This window comes from Echiichthys vipera (assembly GCF_963691815.1).
Source record: "Echiichthys vipera genome assembly, chromosome: 5".
In the NCBI taxonomy this organism is placed as follows: Eukaryota; Metazoa; Chordata; class Actinopteri; order Perciformes; family Trachinidae; genus Echiichthys; species Echiichthys vipera.
The window spans coordinates 18,134,208-18,151,432 of NC_139830.1; the positions used below are offsets into that span (position 1 = coordinate 18,134,208).

Sequence of the window (17,225 nt, forward strand, 5' to 3'; positions counted from 1 at the left end):
CCTAACCCTGCAGAACAACCAGTTTCCATCCTCCTGACCCTTGGACTCCAACCCTGAGCAATAATAACCCAGACAAGCAAGCAGCACATCTCCCAGACAGAGACTTCATAACAAACAAAGAAGCCTTTAATTAATATTGGTTATATATATAAATCTGAGAGCTGTGTTGTGGTTATGGTTGTCATTCCCTGCGAGCCTGACAATCCTCTCACTGTGTATTCCCCAGAGAGATCCCACAACACATACAGAGACAGAGATAGACCGCCCCTCTGATGGTTAATCTCGCCAACAACAAATAACAAGAGCAAAAATAAACTATTCCTTTATTCCTCTGTTTGTCCCTCGTTCGTCTGTTTCTCTGTAATAAAAGTGTTTACATGCCAGCAACCGACCTGCAGCGCTGGTTATCCTGATTGAGGTGAAAGCAGAAGATGTGGAACGCTGCTTGTTTACACACGCAGCTCTGATAGACCGTAACCTGTATGATCCAATCTCACCTGCGGCCGCACACACACACACACACACACACACACACACACACACACGCTCAAACTTGCTTTAAACACAAGTCTCACACGCAGACGGACCACATGATCGAGCCCGAGACTGCTGTGACTGTTCCTTTGTTCCTTTGCGGCCCTAAACCTGTTTGACCTTTATCCACGCTTCAAAACATGGACGTGGGGGATCTTCCAAGGTGTGAAGGCTGCTGTAAAATGTTACGTGTGTACTGGGGATATGTGTGACAATGGACACAGATCAAAGTGTCCCCCAGCTGATGGTTTGATATGACATTCATGTATTTTTGCATTGTTTATATTGTTTATCATCTATCATCACTAGTTTTGCAGTGGTAGAGGCGCTTCTATATAAAACATTTTTCTCCTTGCAATAGCATGTCATTATGACGGTTAACCTGATGTTTCGTCATGTCAATTCAAGTTGTTTTAGGTTATGCTCTAGGCTCTGCAGGTCTTTTCTTACCTATATGATGTTTGTGCTTTTAAAATGTTTTGTCATGAAGAACGTTGGTGTATATATATATATATATATATATATATGTATGCGTGTGTGTGTGTGTGTGTGTGTGAGTGTGAGTGTGTGTGTATATTTATATTCGTATTCTTATGATTGCACTGAAACTTTATGGATCACATGACCTGTCATGGAGGTATATATGAAGAGCTCTTTTCCAAAACAAGATAAAAGCCAAATTTAAAAAAAATGAGTTTGTCATGCCACTTTGCTGTTTACAGAACCTTTTCACTGCTTCATCAGTGTTTCATGCCAAATCTCTATATTTCCTTGTTTAAAATAGTCTCAAGATGCAGTTCCTTTCCAAACAGCAACCAGCGCCAAACCTATTTTTAGCCTAAATGCGATACGTCCTCTCGGCCAATCAGAATTCAGTGAGCATTCTATGCGATCCAACATGGCGGCGCTCTGAAGTGGGAGAGATTTTTGTTTTGTCCGTCCGTTCAACATGTTCAGACTGAGCCATAAACCATTTTGACAAGATACATTGAATATTAACCAAATGTGTGGGTCTAGGTGAAAAATGTAATTTACCTGAAAACTATTAAAATGGATTTATAGCGTTTTGGAAAAGAGCTCCTCATATGTAGGTGTGTCTCCTCACTTTTTGTCATGCTGGCGTGCGGACTCATCCTTTATACCGACAGATCAAATTGTGTGACTCAATGTATTTCTTTAAAAATATTGCTCTAACTACATGTACTTACATGTGTCTGTGGATGCTGACTTCTAAAGGCTACTTGTCATCTTAAAAGGGCACTCCACTGTTTTTTTTACTCTTAAAGGTCACTTGAATCGTCATTAAGATTACTGCTCAGACTTTAATAAAAAGAAGTTTAATGTTGCCTGTGGCTAACATTTGAGAACATATCAATGTCATCCGAGACGGCTCAGATTATGGGACTGGGACCATAGGAAATGTGTGATCCATCGTTTCTGAGCTTGAGTCACATTTTCTCTACCTTCAGTTTGGATCATTCAAACTTTGATTACATTTTTTCGAATAGGATATCACTTTTTTTTTAAAGTCTTCGTCATGCACATGCATTTTATAAAACCATGTTTGTGGATTGTATAGCCATGAGACCAGATCTTTTACTTGATCACAGACAAAACGTGTTTCTCGTTGACATTGAGGGTTTAGAAATTACTGCAGAAAACCGACAGTGACTAAAATGCACGTAAATACGCACTGATCTGAAGATAAACACTGAGGAATCTTTGTAAATTAGTTTGCAGTGATGCAGAATAATGTCTTAATTGCCGTCTGAAATTCAGTTGCCAGTGTTCTTCGTGTGGTATAATATTGGTTAAACTCTCCAACTTTCTTGGATCGGATTGCATGCCATAATGTCATTGTTGTGGCTGAGAATTATTTGTCTTTTATGAGCAGCTGGTGTTGCTGGTAGTTTCTTTGCAATGTTAGATAGCACTGCATACTGAGAGACATCAGGCTACTGTACAGCAAACTACTGTCGCCACAGCTGATGAGGACAAACGGCAACAGCATGTCATTTCTGTTCGACACGCACAAATGTGTATTGTTTTAATGTTTGGCAGTGGTCTCAATTTCCTCACAGAGCAAACAAGTCTGATAACATTACTTTTATTTGGCAGACGCTTTGGTCCCAAAACAACTTTTAATTTTTTCCCCCCAAGAACACAAATCACGAGGGAACTGGATGTGGCGGCAGAAATTCTCACATGTGGGAGATTAAAATCTGACCTGAAAGTATTCACTTGTCTGCATGTGTGCGATAGTTTGACCCTATAGTGAGAAAGACTAGCAATCGATATGTGGCGGTCTCAAAGTGTACTTTCTCCGCGGCTTTTCATTATATCCAGAGCAATTTAGGATTCAGTGATTTCCTCGTTTTACTCAACACTTTACCATGCACAAAGGACAATCCACTCTAACAACAGAGCCACTGTATTGCTGCTGTCTTGGCCAGGTCTCCCTTATAAAAGAGATCTGTGATCTCAGTGGGACTAACCTGGTTAAATAAAGGCTAAATAAATAAAATAAAAACACCTGTCTGATCAACTGCTTGTGACACACACTGCACACACACACACACACACACACACACACACACACACACACACACACACACACACACACACACACACACACACACACACACACACACACACACACACACACACACACACACACACACACACAAAGCCAGACGCAGCGCAAGCCATATCACTGATTGCTGTTTGTGTTCAGGCTAATTTAGCTTCCTCTGCTGGATTGATTAGAGTCATTCACTCGCTTTCATCTAATAACTATCATCACAGACAATCTCACATTGTGTGTGTGTGTGTGTGTGTGTGTGTGGCATTAACAATCACCATCAACACAGGTGTGTCCGGTCCAGCCGTCGGTACAGGTGCAACTGAAGCCTGTTGGGTCTTCCACACAGGTGGCTCCGTTCATACACGGGGACGACAAACACGCATGCTCCACTGACGAGAGACGACAGTTGTACAGATGAAGAGGATGAAATTTAAAGGCCCTCCACATCCACACAGGTATTTATATTAATATATATTATATATTTATTATTGTAGTGTCAGTCTGTAAAGTTAATTTCAAGGTGGTGCAGGTTCCTTTCTCTCAAAATGAAGACAAATTTCTACAATCACTAAAGAGGATGTTTCTTTCTTTCTTTCTTTCCCTGTGTGTGCTTTGATAAGCAAAAAGATTTGATTTAACTTTGAATTTTTAAAAATATTTGTGTATAACATAATACTCATTAAAAACATGTTAGAATGAAGTGACAAAGAAGCTATACTCTATATATAACTCAGCTAAATAATGGATCTACATGTTCAGTTACATATGATATATTTTTGCCTTTGTTGTGTCTATATAGCTGTTTTTACATTAGTTATTTTCTGTTATTTTGTATATATTTGTTTGTTTTTTTGAGATTATCAAGTTGACCACATAAAGATAGATAGATAGATCTGCTGTATCCACATGCAGAATTTGAATAATCTTTCTGTTTTTCATTGGTCCAGCGGCTGTATGGTGAAGCCACACTCACCGATGTCACAGTTGCGTCCCCTGAAACCTTCCTGGCACTCACAGTGGTACTCGTTTGGCTCTGTGTTGGTGCAGGTTCCACCGTTCCTACAGGGCTGGTGGGTGCCACAGTAGTTCAGATCTGAAACCATTAAAAAAAGTATGATTAATGTATGCTTCTTCATTTCAGAGCACAGCACAAAACAGAGGAATAATGGAAACAAAAGATGAAGGAATGGGGATGCAAATGGATCCAGGTTCACTTCACACTGCACAGGTTGAAGTGTATCCAGGTCGGCTCAGTGTGCTGACTCTGCAGGCCAGTAGCTGCAGGGCCTGTTGTCTCAGTGTTGTGGCTGATTAAAGCTTTCACTGATGATTTTCTCTGTGCCCACAGTCTCTTTGTCCCACCAGCTCTTTCCATCACACAAACAGCTTAAGACCCCACCTAGTTAAGAGCCCAGCCCCGCTCACATTCACCTTACCCAAGGCTATCGTCTTTCCTCTGCACAATACCCTGTCCCATGGGCTCCCGGATCCCAGCTCCCACACTGGGACAGAGGTGGGATAATGTTGGAGGGATTTTGCTACAGTTTGGTGGAAAAAGTAAGCGCATGAAGCCCTGAAGGAGCTGTGTGTCATCTCATGCAAGGTGTGTGATGAACCACGCCTGACAAACTCATGTACTGCACACACAATGTTTCTCTCTTGATCTCTCTAACACACACTTTGCCTTTGAATTGAGTATATTTTCTTTGCTAAGTTTTAAGTCACTTCAGTTATAGAGCTACTTTAAGAGCTAATTTACCTCAGTGACTAGAAAATCCCAAATTTGACAAATACTTATTAGCCTTGAATAGACAATCGGAGAAGAGAATTTGTTTTGTGGAAATGTTTTCCAATTTAAAAAAAGTCAATTGCAGACAAGGACGTCATACTCAACATACTCAACTTGTGTATTAAGCAGATAGATGCACACACACACCCACACACACACACACACACACTGAGTTCTTGCCCAACATACAATAAAGAATCTTATTTTTATTATGACTTTTCTACATGTTGAGTTCAGTTGCTAAAAACATTGTTTCTATTAAAAACTAACAGTACAATTGAATTCTGGGGAAACATATGCTGATAACCAAGATATTTAAAAAGAAAAGACATGTTTTACAAGTCATAATGGTAGAAATAAAGATTAGGAGCAGCACACTGTAGCGGGCAGTGAGTCTGGGAAGTTATTAGATGGTCAACTGGGTTTTTTCCACAAATCTACATTTTTCCTGTTCTCCTTACAGGAAAAAACAACAGTGGTAGTTTTTATGCCTCGGAGAAGAGACTGCTGCATCTGTTACTGAAAACATGCCTTGATTAAGCACAACAGTCTACTACATTTGACAATGTCTTTTATCTGCATGATAAGCAGCAACAGGCCTTCGGTTCTAAAAAAGGCTTTATTTTTGTATTGAGTACTTAATACATTGTCTGTGTTTGGCGCTCATTTAAGATAGAAAAATTGTGTATACGGATAAAAGATGAGTTCATCATGTGAGTCTGACAGCCTGTGCAGCGTCCCCAATACACACGGCTCCAGTTACATATTTGGGATGTTAAGTTGAGCAGAAGAAGGGAAAGAAATGAAATGAAATCCCTGTGTGAGTACATCTGGGCTTTCTCTCATTCTTACTTCAAACATTGAACTTTTAAGAAGGAGTCACATATCTGACCTTTGTCACACAGCAGGCCTCCCCAATTGACGTCGCACACACACTGCCAGGGCTCGGCACAGCTTCCATACACGCAGCCGGGGAACGTCAAACACTGGTCACACAGAAGGCCCTTCCAGCCATAATGACACCTGATGAGGGAGAGCAAAGAGTCATTTGTTTGTATTGCATTCATTATTTTCTTTAGAATTTTATCTGTTGATGCTTTAGGAATGTTCACTTACATGTGAACAAATTGTTGAACTACTGTGGCTCAGGTCGCGTTTCTGCTACAGTAGCGCTGCCACGGATGCACCGATACTCATATTTGGCAGATACTAACTTTAGTGGTTATATTTTTAATGAGAGTTCATAGCTCTGTGATGACTGGAGAGATTTGGTGGAGTTGGCGTAAACCAGCACCTGACTACTGCCGCAGGATTTCAGACACATGGGATTCAAACTCCAGACATCTAATCCAGGCAAGGGCTCAAAAACAGCCTGGTTTGAATATTGCATTTTGGTTACACCACAAATAATGGGAATCATCTGTGAATGACTTGAAGAGAAAAGGTTTAGAAAAGGTTATGTTAAAGTAGGCTTCACATCACTGTCTTAGGTTTTCCAAAATCCATGCTCCAGATAATGTGATTGTGCTTCAGCCAGCAGTCTACTGACCAGCCAGCATCCTGTGAGGAGCTGCTGACCACAACACAAGAGGCGACCACTCGTTCAAAACAACAATGGCGGCTCCTAAAGAGGTTAGCTTAGATGCAAAAATAGCAGCACTAAAAGCATTTTCACGATCGTTTTCTCTCTTCTGCTGATTGTCTTTGGTGAGAGATTGATAGACGGATGGTTCATCCAATCACCTGCCAGGTACGTTTTGAAATCACCTGCCCTTTCCCAGTCTCAGTTTCCATTAGGGCTTCTCAGATGGTTCTGTGAAACCATCTAGTGAGTCAGGACTAAATTCTGTAAAATCTGGTGTCATCTGGTAGTGAGTGAATCTGCCTCATATTACATCTTATATAATAGCACTTTTTACATCGTGGCTTTCATTTTGAAATGACATAAAACTCAGCCCTGGTGTCTGCTAACTACGTGCCTATCAAATTTTCTGACAGCGTTCCTCTGACTTACTTGCATTCTCCAGGTGCGGTACAGGAGCCGTGAGTCTGATGACAACCCTGCCTGCACACCGCTGTGAACAAAACACACACACAAAAAGAGCTATTAGAGACTACAGAACAGTAAATGAAACAGAGGTGATGTTGAGTTGAGTGACTGGGCATTAAAAACCTGCACTGAATACGTCAGATCACTGCCAGGCAACACAAACTAACCCTGGATCGCCAGATGTGGAAATAACACACTTGATTCTGCAACATAATGTCGGTGCTGTAAAGTACATGAAGCATGTAGGTACTGTCACCTCAACGACGTCTCAATATTACCCTGATGTTTCACTGTGAGATTATTTACAAAGTGACCAGCTGGAGAACCCAAGACTGTAAACTCTCTGAACTTCGTCATGGTTAGTAACCTGCAGGGGGTAACAGAGGGTCCCTGGCTAATTTTTCAGACTTCCTGCTTCTCTGCAGTCCAATCAACAACCTGCTGAGGAGGAAGTAAGATTTATTGAGAGACAGGCGGGATGGGCAAGGCTGCAGGATGTCCGTAAACTAGCCATATGTCCTTCAGGGTTCCCATGGTTTCCACTCTGGTTTCCTCCATTCGCTTTTACCATCGCAACACGATGGCAGTGCTCCGAGGTCAGACAGCGAGGTCATCCAGCTGATGAGTCACAGACAGACAGAGAATAATCCCCCCTCACAGACACACACACTGTCCACTGACGCAAACTGATGTAGTGCAGCGTCAGTGTAAATGCTGTCAGAACTGACATTAACAGTAGATGTGTGTACTTATGTGTGTATTCTTCTGTCTTTACGAGAATCTTCTTGGGTTTTATGCTGACAAAAGCGAGGACAATCTTAACGCTGCTTCTTACTTGAGATTAACTACAAGTTGATTTTACGGTTAGTGCATGCATGTGTACATCTGCAAATTAAAGCTGGCGACACTGGTTCATAGGTCAAGTTTATTTTAACATCCCTTAATCACAATAACAGTTTTAAAAGGCTCCAGACGCCAAAATCAGAGGAGAAATCTTGGAAAGGATCACTACGGAGGAAACCCCCTCCAGGAAGAGAGGGAAGACAAATGGAAAGCAGAAAGATCCCAGTGGCCTCAAGTCATCCTGGGGAAAATATTAGTGAATATTTATTATTTTCAAATATACCGTACCATTTTGGATGACACTCCAAGCTAAAGATGTGAAGCTTTGTCACGGTAAACATCAGTACAAAAACAAATTGTTGATGTGTTATGGGGTTTATACAGGAGGGTGGCATACAGTTTTAAAATTTCCAATTTCCTCTCACCTTCTTTGCACTCTGGTCCCATCCAGCCCTCCATGCAGACCTTGGAGCCACTTGGGTCACAGTTGAAGTGACCGAAGAAGTCATCGCGGGCTCTGCAGAACTTGTTGCAGAAAGGTCCGTAGTAGTTTGAATCGCAGCGGAAGCGGAGCCGGTAATCCAGGCTGAGAGGCCGTCCGTGGTGTCGGTACGTCTGCCACTGTTCACCAGGGTTCAACATTGAGGAGAGGAGGACTCGCTCAATCAACTGACCTGAGGCTGGAGGGAAGAAGAATACAATAGAATAGAATAGCCTTTATTGTCATTGCATTTGCATACAACGAAATTGGAGTGCTACTCCCCCTTGGTACATTTTAGAAAAGAATATATAATAAAACAATAAGCAAAGTATAATATAAGCAATAAAAACACGATATAGTATAAACAATATAATAATGTGAACGTTATAGACAGATGGGGAACAGTATAAACAGAAGGACAGACTTTCCAGATTTAGATCAGAACGCAAAATCCCCCGTTCACTGATATTTCATTTGAAACAATGCTTAAACCTGCAGCAGAACAAAATGTAAACGCAACACAGACATAATATCACCATATAAAGTTTTTTGCACATTCAGCAGATATGGCGCAGCATTAGCAGTCATTTTGAGTCGAGTGTCTGGCCGCCTGGCAAACATAAACCGTAATATTCTATTGCCTTTGCTCTGTTTTGGTCAAATACTCCTGAGGGAAATATCTGGATCTTTATCTGCTAAATGCTTCACTGTGTTTACCCTCAAGCGGGACCAACTGTGTCTGTCTGCTGAGCAGGTAGTGCACAGTCCCAAAGACCTGCATGCTGTTGGAAACAACAGTGACGAGAGAGATGAGACTGAACCAACACAGTTATGTTGAACACCTAAAAATCAAAACGATGAACTGATGAAATATGCTAATGCCAAGTGGTAGTAATTCTCTCAGGGTTTGTCACCCCTTTGTTAATATAAACTATGGTTTCTTGTCTTGATGATATGGGGCACAAGAATGAACACATATGCAGACAAGACAAGGGGCCGACTATAGGACAAGAGAAAAGGGGTAGGGGTCTGCAGAGAAGAGAGAGCAGCCTCAACACCAGAGAGGACCAGACGAGGCCCGGGGCAGCCGCTGCTGCTCTTGACCCCCGGAGGGGATTTCCTAGAGGCGCTGTCATCACCAACTCAGTTATAATCTCCTCTGACAGGCTATTAACACACACAAAGCACAGAGAATGTGTGTGTGTGTGTGTGTGTGGGGGGGGGGGGGGGTATATTTGTGTGTCTCAATGTATACATGTGTGTATTTAAGATATGTTGGTGAGGATAAAGGCAAAGATTGCAAGATAACACAGAAAAGGAAGCCTTGTTGGAAGTAAGTCAGCGTCTGTGGAGGGAGGAAGGGTGTACAGTAAACGTGTGTGTGTGTATATGTGTGTTTGTGTGTGTGTGTGTGTGTGTGTGTGTGTGTGTGTGTGTGTGTGTGTGTGTGTGTGTGTGTGTGTGTGTGTGTGTGTGTGTGTGTGTGTGTGTGTGTGTGACAGACAGACAGAGGCGGACATAGCCAAAGAGGAAGGGAGGCAGCTATTAGCACACACACATAGCCAACCGCCTGATGGAGAGATGAGATCACTGTGGTTTGACACAAAGGAATGAAAATAGGGGCACATATTGGGCCGTGTGTGTTTGTGTGTGTGTGTGTGTGTGTGTGTGTGTGTGTGTGTGTGTGTGTGTGTGTGTATGTGTGTTTAAGAGAGTAAAAGAGAGATGGGAACAGAGCAGATTCTGAGCGCTGTTGCTCCGTTCCTCTACCGGCCTCTGCCTGTCATCAAAAACATTCACTACGCTGCTGTGCTTTGTTGGTTTTTCATTATTTTATGACTCTGGCATTTCAAAGGACTAATTTAATCTTCACCTTTTCTCTGCTGGAAAAGAAGAACAGCACATGAAAATAACATTATCAGCCGGCACAGCAGGGAAGGTGTACAACAAAGTGTGATTTCCTCTCTAATGTGATTAGATGAGATGGCACGATAACAAGTGAGCACAAGTAGAGAGGAAGATGAAGAAAACAAGAGTGAGACGCTCAAATATTAGATGACAAAAAAAACCCAGCCCCACCAAGAAGCTCTGAGCTGCTTTTGAAGTGACACTACAAAAACAGAATATAGTGGATACACTGCAGGTAGCAAGGACGTTTAAATGACTTTCTCTGGCCTCCGGTGATTGTCCCCCACTGCCTGTCCCCCACTGCCTGCTCTGAAGTGCCTGCCCTTCACAGTAGCTGAGAAAAACACTGCAGGAGAGTAAATGCCTCCCTTTGACTTGCTATTCACACATCACCTGAAGCAACAAATCAATACAGTAGACCTATGGAAGCCGATAAATCAGCCATCCCCCCTATATTTGGCTAAAGTGGGTAATTCTCAGTGCAGCCTTGTTTTTGATCCAAGTCTAGGGTGTCCCGATAAAAGCACAGAGGCAAAACATGTGTCAGGAGTTTTGAAGACAAGATGGTCTCAATTATGATACTTCTTATAGTGAATTTCACTTTCCCTTCAGCGGGGATGGCAATTTGGTGGCTGAGTGCTATGTCAATGCAGTTGAATCATGGGAGGAGCACAGCAGCACATCTGCACTCAAAATGCTATAAATCTGTGAACAAAAGGAAAAAGACAATGAAAATTAAACTGCTCTTAAGTACTTAAGTACAACCAGAAGCGTTAGAGAGTATATGTGCACACGCATACACAGGTCTAAACAGTGTCATGCTCACACATACAGTACACGTCAGAATAAAATCAACCTCTTAATGGGCCTCCATCTATTTTTCTTTCAGATGCTACAGTGAGCTTAGTTGTAAATCTTGAGTGAAGGTGTTTGGTGAATGTCCTAGGTCTCTAGTTTGTGGTTGTTATGTTTCATGAGGCTGTGATTATCATTTTATGCAGTGAGATAAAAAAAAGGTCTCACTACAATGGAAAGGCTACTATGGCTAATAATATATTCACACATGAATACAAATGCAATTCAAGAATGTTTAGGGACCTAAGGGACCCCAGTATGCAGAAATATTGAAATTATCCTTTTTAGAAATATGTAAAAAAAAAAAAAAAAACACATTTGCACTGCACAAGGAAAACTCGTGGTTTTTAACCCAGACTGCATGGGGTTGTCACAGGCCGTTTTCACAGCATAATTAAACCTGTTTAAGGCCTGGTAGAAAAAAACATTCTAGTCTGTATGTTTAGGTCATATTTCCATGACAACACTTGACAATTTTTTTTGTACCAGGCTAGTTTTGATTTTATTGGAGGTTAAAGTTTATGAATAAGTAGGGGCGCAGCCTCTTGAGTGACAGTTAGCCGCTGGCCCTCACTTCTCCTCGGAGGCAAGTTGTCAGGATTAGCATGCTAACTCCGTCATCTCGACCTGGACTGCAGTCATTCGTGTGGTGGTGTAACCATAGGTGACAAGATAGTTTGCTCTTCAATCAACTGTACAAACAGATGGTTTAGGGTATACACCATGTTAACGTTAGCTCTGAATAGCCGCACTTGCACCATGACTTGAATATAGCCGACTATCGATGGGACAAACACTATTTGCTAATCTGGAGCACAGGGAGGATTTGGGTGGTGAGGGTCGTTGTTTTACAGTCTATGGGCATGGTACTGTGTTGAATATCAGTTTAAATCACATAACATAAACACTGACCTCTTGCACTTGACCCCCGTAGCCGGTGTGTTTTCCACTAAGCACATGGAGTGCCGTGTGTCTCAACCCTCTAAAAAAATCCCATTCCTGTTACAACACTTTAAAAAATGACTCATGTTCCCTCCCGATGCCGAGAAAATAATCTCAACACTGACTCCCACTCCCGTTTATCTAGTAACGTGTCCTGTTAGCCTAGCACCCGGTCAGTGGAGCTAATGTGAGCTAATGTTGCTTATTCAGTAAACATCAGCCAGATGGATGTATCTCTCTCCCCCCAACATCACATCAATGCTTTTCTTTGGTAAGAGGAAATGAGGAGGAGTCAAAGTCTGACAAGATGGCGGCTCCCAGAGGCGAGTACGATTGGCTCAAGTTGAGAGAACAGCCCCGACGGAGAGGCTACTTCCATTTTTTTAATACAGTCTTTTTAGAATCGTTTTGTGTTTATTGTGTTTTCCCAGACCTAGCAATTAGTTGGGTGAGTTAAATGTTATCATAGCCAATAAAGTTGAGGCCCAAAACTATGGAAATAAGACTAGAGTTGTAATAAACTGTAATCATCCTTTAACTGACAAAGGTACAGCCCTGCACATTAACACCAGTTACGTTATTTAAACAAAACCCAGTGAAGGTCACACTGTCATTGCTCACAGGACATCATATTTTCCTCACTATTTTCAAGGACTGTTTCAGAAGGTGCAGTTGCGCTTGGTAATCCTTTCTGATTAGCAGTGCGGCCTGATAAGTCCAGTCAGACTGCTACAGGACGCCCATGTTTGGGCTGAGCTAAGCTGCTCGGCCTAGTGAACAGCTTTAGACCCAACGTAAAGGCTGTCAGGAGCTCAGATGGAAACGACAGATAATGCAAACAAGACGCAAGTGCGGCGCTGGAGGGCAGAGGGAAGGAGAGATGGAAGAGCGCTGAACATAGAGAAGGCTCTCTGGTGCAGTTCCCAGTTTCTCATTATCTCAGAAATCTTTTGGATACGATTGGCTGAGAAGGAGGTAGAGGATGGTGGGTGAAAGAGAGGACTGTGGCATGACAGGAATGAGGAAGGAATAGGAAAATCTGTCCCCATCTGTGCAAGTGTGTGTGTGTGTGTGTGTGTGTGTGTGTGTGTGTGTGTGTGTGTGTTATGCTTTTTATAGCATGCAGCTCACATTCCCTGTCATGGAGCTTTTCCTGATTAAGAGGAGAAACAACAAGGAGACAAGCAGGAAATGAACGGGTCTGGAAAAAAGACCTTCTAGGATATTTTCACATTGTTTCACCATGTTGAACCACACATATTTTTAAACAAGCTCGTGCGAATTGTTTGTCTCAATGTAAATGTTGCTGGTTGAAGACTAAACATATAGAAATGGGGGCAAATACCACTCTACAAAGCCAAAACACAGTAACTACATAATTGGTCAAAATTGAGTTATGACAAGAGTCTGACTTTTTGACATCTGTTTTACTGTATAAAAAATGTAACTACTTAGAAACATGTAAGTGGTTGAGTTGTGTCTGTATACCACAACAAGGCAGTGTCTAAATACAATCATCATGGAAAAAATGTAACACCAACTGGCTATTCATGTTAGAAGCTAAGTGGCTTAGATGCACTTTAGATCGACCAAACATACATGGATGGCAGTGTCTGACTTTATCTGAAGGCAGTGGTGATAATTATCCAAACGTTTATATAACTGTTTGGTTAAGTAGCCTTCAAACTTCAAAACAAGCAGAATATTTCTAAGGAGCTGAATCATTATAACACACAACTTTCTCTTTTTTCCCCTTTGTCTGTTGGAAAATATCAAGCGTATTGTTATTTTACTGAGCCGCCTTATCTTTTACTTATGTTCCTGTGAAGCTACTCAGAAAGAAATGCAGACGCACAAACATGTACTGCAGCTTCACCTGATTCTGATGTGTCGTTGTCGTAGTCCAGAGCATCCAACACCAGAGAGAAGGACTTCTGTGAAGAAAACACAGAGAGAACATCTGTTCAACATGGGCTTAAATTTACATTTTTTTTGTTTATAATAGAACATTGATATTATCAGATTAAACAACAAAAATAAATTCTCTTGTTGTTGTTGATGAATGCCAAAGAGAAGTTTGAATCCTAGATGAGTTGTGTTTTGACCCATATACTCTCCATTGACCACCTCAAAGCGGCCCATTTGGACGTAGATAGGCCTATTGATTTGGCAAAGCTGTTTTGGCAGATTATTACGCCCTCCTCCCCATTGACTGGTTTTGTTTCTTCTGATATGTTGAGTTCTGGGGAGACGAGTGCAGTGAGTGGGACTTTTCATAATTCAACCTGGTTTTGAAGTGTAGTTCCACACATTGTTATTTCATTTAGTTATGCATGTAAATATGACTGTCCCGGGATCGTCATCCCTTTAATGTGTGCGTGATGACGGATCTGCGCCATTTTGGATTTGTTTGTTATTGTTCAGGTTATAAAAATAAACGGGACACACACTTGTGTGCTCAATGTGAGAAGTTGTTTGGGTCTCAATGCAATTTCCACAGAAGTATAATATACACACATATAAATGTTAATATCAGTGTGTAGGATATGCATGTAGGTGACTGATTCTGATAAGCCTATAGGGCACCAGTTACTGTTAGTGGGTAACAATCAGGCTAACTGTGTGGTGCATGCAGATTTCTTGTGTATGACCTCTGTAACTAATTTATGCATGTACACATATTGCATAATAGGTGGATTCAAATACAGAAAATCCATGGTTTGAGAAGAATTGCAATCTTTTACTTCAGTGAAAGTAACAAATCCCACTGTATAAAAATACTTATAAATACTTTACTTACTTAATTATTCTTATGCAGTGTACAATATTAGCAGCAGAAAGTACGGTACTTTCCAAAACTGCACCATCCAGAGTGTTTTATCATCATATTACTGATGCATTAACATGTGGGCAACTTTTAATATTGTCAAGTTCAACCACATTTTCACAGTTTCATCTGTGCAAATGGATCTTATTTTATAAATTGATCACATGTACACATCAAATCATGATCTTCACTACAGAAGTGTACTAGAAATATAAAGTAGCATTTAATTGAAATACTCGAGCAAAGTACACATATGTCTAAACTGTACTCGAGTAAAGGACTTGAGAAAATGTATCTGGTGTCATTTCACCACTCTGGAAAGTGTTTGTGCGTTTTGATCGTTGCCTTAAGCATTGGAAAAAAAGCAGAAGTGATACACTGCCTGAACAAGCCGAGGCTGCTGCTGGGTGCTGATTCAAGAAAAATATCAACCTGCAGTCATTTACAGAGAGAGAGAGAGACGAGCCGCTACATCAGTGGGGTAAGGGAGGACACCCAAAGAACTCCTGTTCAATTTAATGGTCATTCTGCTCTTGGACCATGTGTGATGCTTTATCGCATTATTTTTTTCTTTGACTGAACTGCTGCATGTAAGTGAATCCTGGATAGACAGGACAGGTTGTTAGGTTGGTCTGTATCAGGTACAATCTATGTGACTAAATCTAGATATTTTATTAAAATTCATAGCCTTATGTAAAGATTAAAACAGCATATATATAAAGCCATCCTGCAGCACACAAGCAGAGGACTCGGGCATAAGCTGGACATCTTCAAATGGTGACTTTGAGCTTACAGAGATATCACACTCTGGAGAGATAACAGAGGACAAGTGTTTTTTCTTCTGCCTTTCTCTTTTCTGATGCATTTGTTCATCTTATAGACCGGAAATGAATAATTCAAACCAACACGTTCCCCTACAACTCTCTCTCTCACCAGCCACCCATTCCTTTTTCTGCACCAGCGCCTGTCATGCAAATCTCTCCACCGTGTGCATTGTGGGTAAGGTTCTCCTAAAGGGCTACATGGATGTGTAGTCACGTCTTTGCTTTGAGAGCGTATACTGCCAGGGGGGCGGATGAGCGGGAGGAGAGCAAGCTGAGGCAGGGAGATAGATACTGTAGGAAGTGAGTAGCAGGTGATGGGCGCAGGAGGTGAGTGGGGGATTTGGAGGGAGCTTGAGGGCAGGAGGTCGGCAGCAACACTAACGTTCGAGGCGAAAAAAGAGCCGACACGCCAGGAAGAGAAGAGAAGATGAAGGGTTGCAGTGAAGGTGCAAAATGTTAGAGGGGAGAAAATTGGTGGTCCAGAAAACACTGAGTCAGGGATTTGCTTCAAGTGGAGGTACATCCAGTATATCTGTACGAGAGATGAGGAGATGGGAGAAAAAGTGACTGCACAGAAGGAGAAAGGGACTGGAAAAAAGGGGTAGAAAGGATAATTAGGTAGGGTAGCGTACATATATGTAAAGAAAAAGGGCAAACAAAGGTGGATGCAGCAGCTGTGGTGAAATAATGATTCGTTGGACTCCTGGAGATGGTCAGATTTATCAGATATGTGATAGAGGAACAAAGAGGTCAGAGGGAGGTGAAACACAAGGATGATGAGATAAAAGAGAGAGCACAAAAGAAAATAGAGGATGATAAGATAAAAGGTTTTCCACACACAGAAGTCATGAAGCTAATGAGATGTGGTGGGTTGCAGACGGATCATTAAGGTCGGCAGATAGAAGGTAGCCCACAGATGGAGTCATTAAGCTTCAGCTCAAAACTCACCTGAAGTAATGTTTTGTATTCATGATACATCTTTATACTGCGAGATCCTGCAGATTACAATCACACTAGTTCAGTACAGAATCAGAGGTTTAATAAGTATTTAGAGACTTTACTGCAGTGAAAGTATCTCATGTATCTTGTGTCCCTTCGTGTGAGGCACTTCTAAGACATTAAATGTATAATTTATGTGTCACTTGGATGAGTCAGATAACAGCATCGTAGAGGCTTTAATCATCTGTGCTCAGTACTCATCCAGGCTCAGAAAACACTGGCAAGAAACATCCATCTAATCTGTAACCCCTTGTCTCAGTCAGGGGTTGCGAGTGGCCAGAGCCGATCCCAGCTGATATTGGGAGCGAGGCAGGTACACCCTGGAGAGGACGCCAGACTATCACAGGGCAGACATAAAGAGAGTCTCCAATTAACCAAATACCCGCATGTTTTTGGACAGTGGGAGGAAGCTGAACATACAAACTCTGCACAGGAAGCTCAAACACAGAACACTCATCTGGCTGTGAGGATACACTGCCGACCACTACACATTGATTTCAAACAATTATTATATAAAACATTCTGAAAAATATTGAATTGTGAGGGACCCAAAAAGACAACATTTTCTGTACAACGCACTGGTTTAATC

At 41.7% G+C, this 17,225-nt stretch overlaps 1 protein-coding gene across 1 annotated transcript in view; it reads right to left on the reverse strand.

The window, feature by feature from the left end:
* Positions 1 to 16,615, reverse strand: part of LOC310947434 (uncharacterized protein) — a gene marked incomplete at both ends in the record, with an annotated part of 23,035 nt that extends 6,420 nt beyond the window's left edge. The window contains 7 exons of the mRNA XM_083914222.1: positions 3,394 to 3,507; positions 4,092 to 4,211; positions 5,800 to 5,930; positions 6,922 to 6,982; positions 8,226 to 8,480; positions 13,863 to 13,920; positions 16,586 to 16,615. Of these exons, the coding sequence (XP_083770348.1) occupies positions 3,394 to 3,507; positions 4,092 to 4,211; positions 5,800 to 5,930; positions 6,922 to 6,982; positions 8,226 to 8,480; positions 13,863 to 13,920; positions 16,586 to 16,615 (769 nt within the window). The remainder of the gene's footprint in view (positions 1 to 3,393; positions 3,508 to 4,091; positions 4,212 to 5,799; positions 5,931 to 6,921; positions 6,983 to 8,225; positions 8,481 to 13,862; positions 13,921 to 16,585) is intronic.
* Between the last annotated feature and the right edge of the window lie 610 nt (positions 16,616 to 17,225).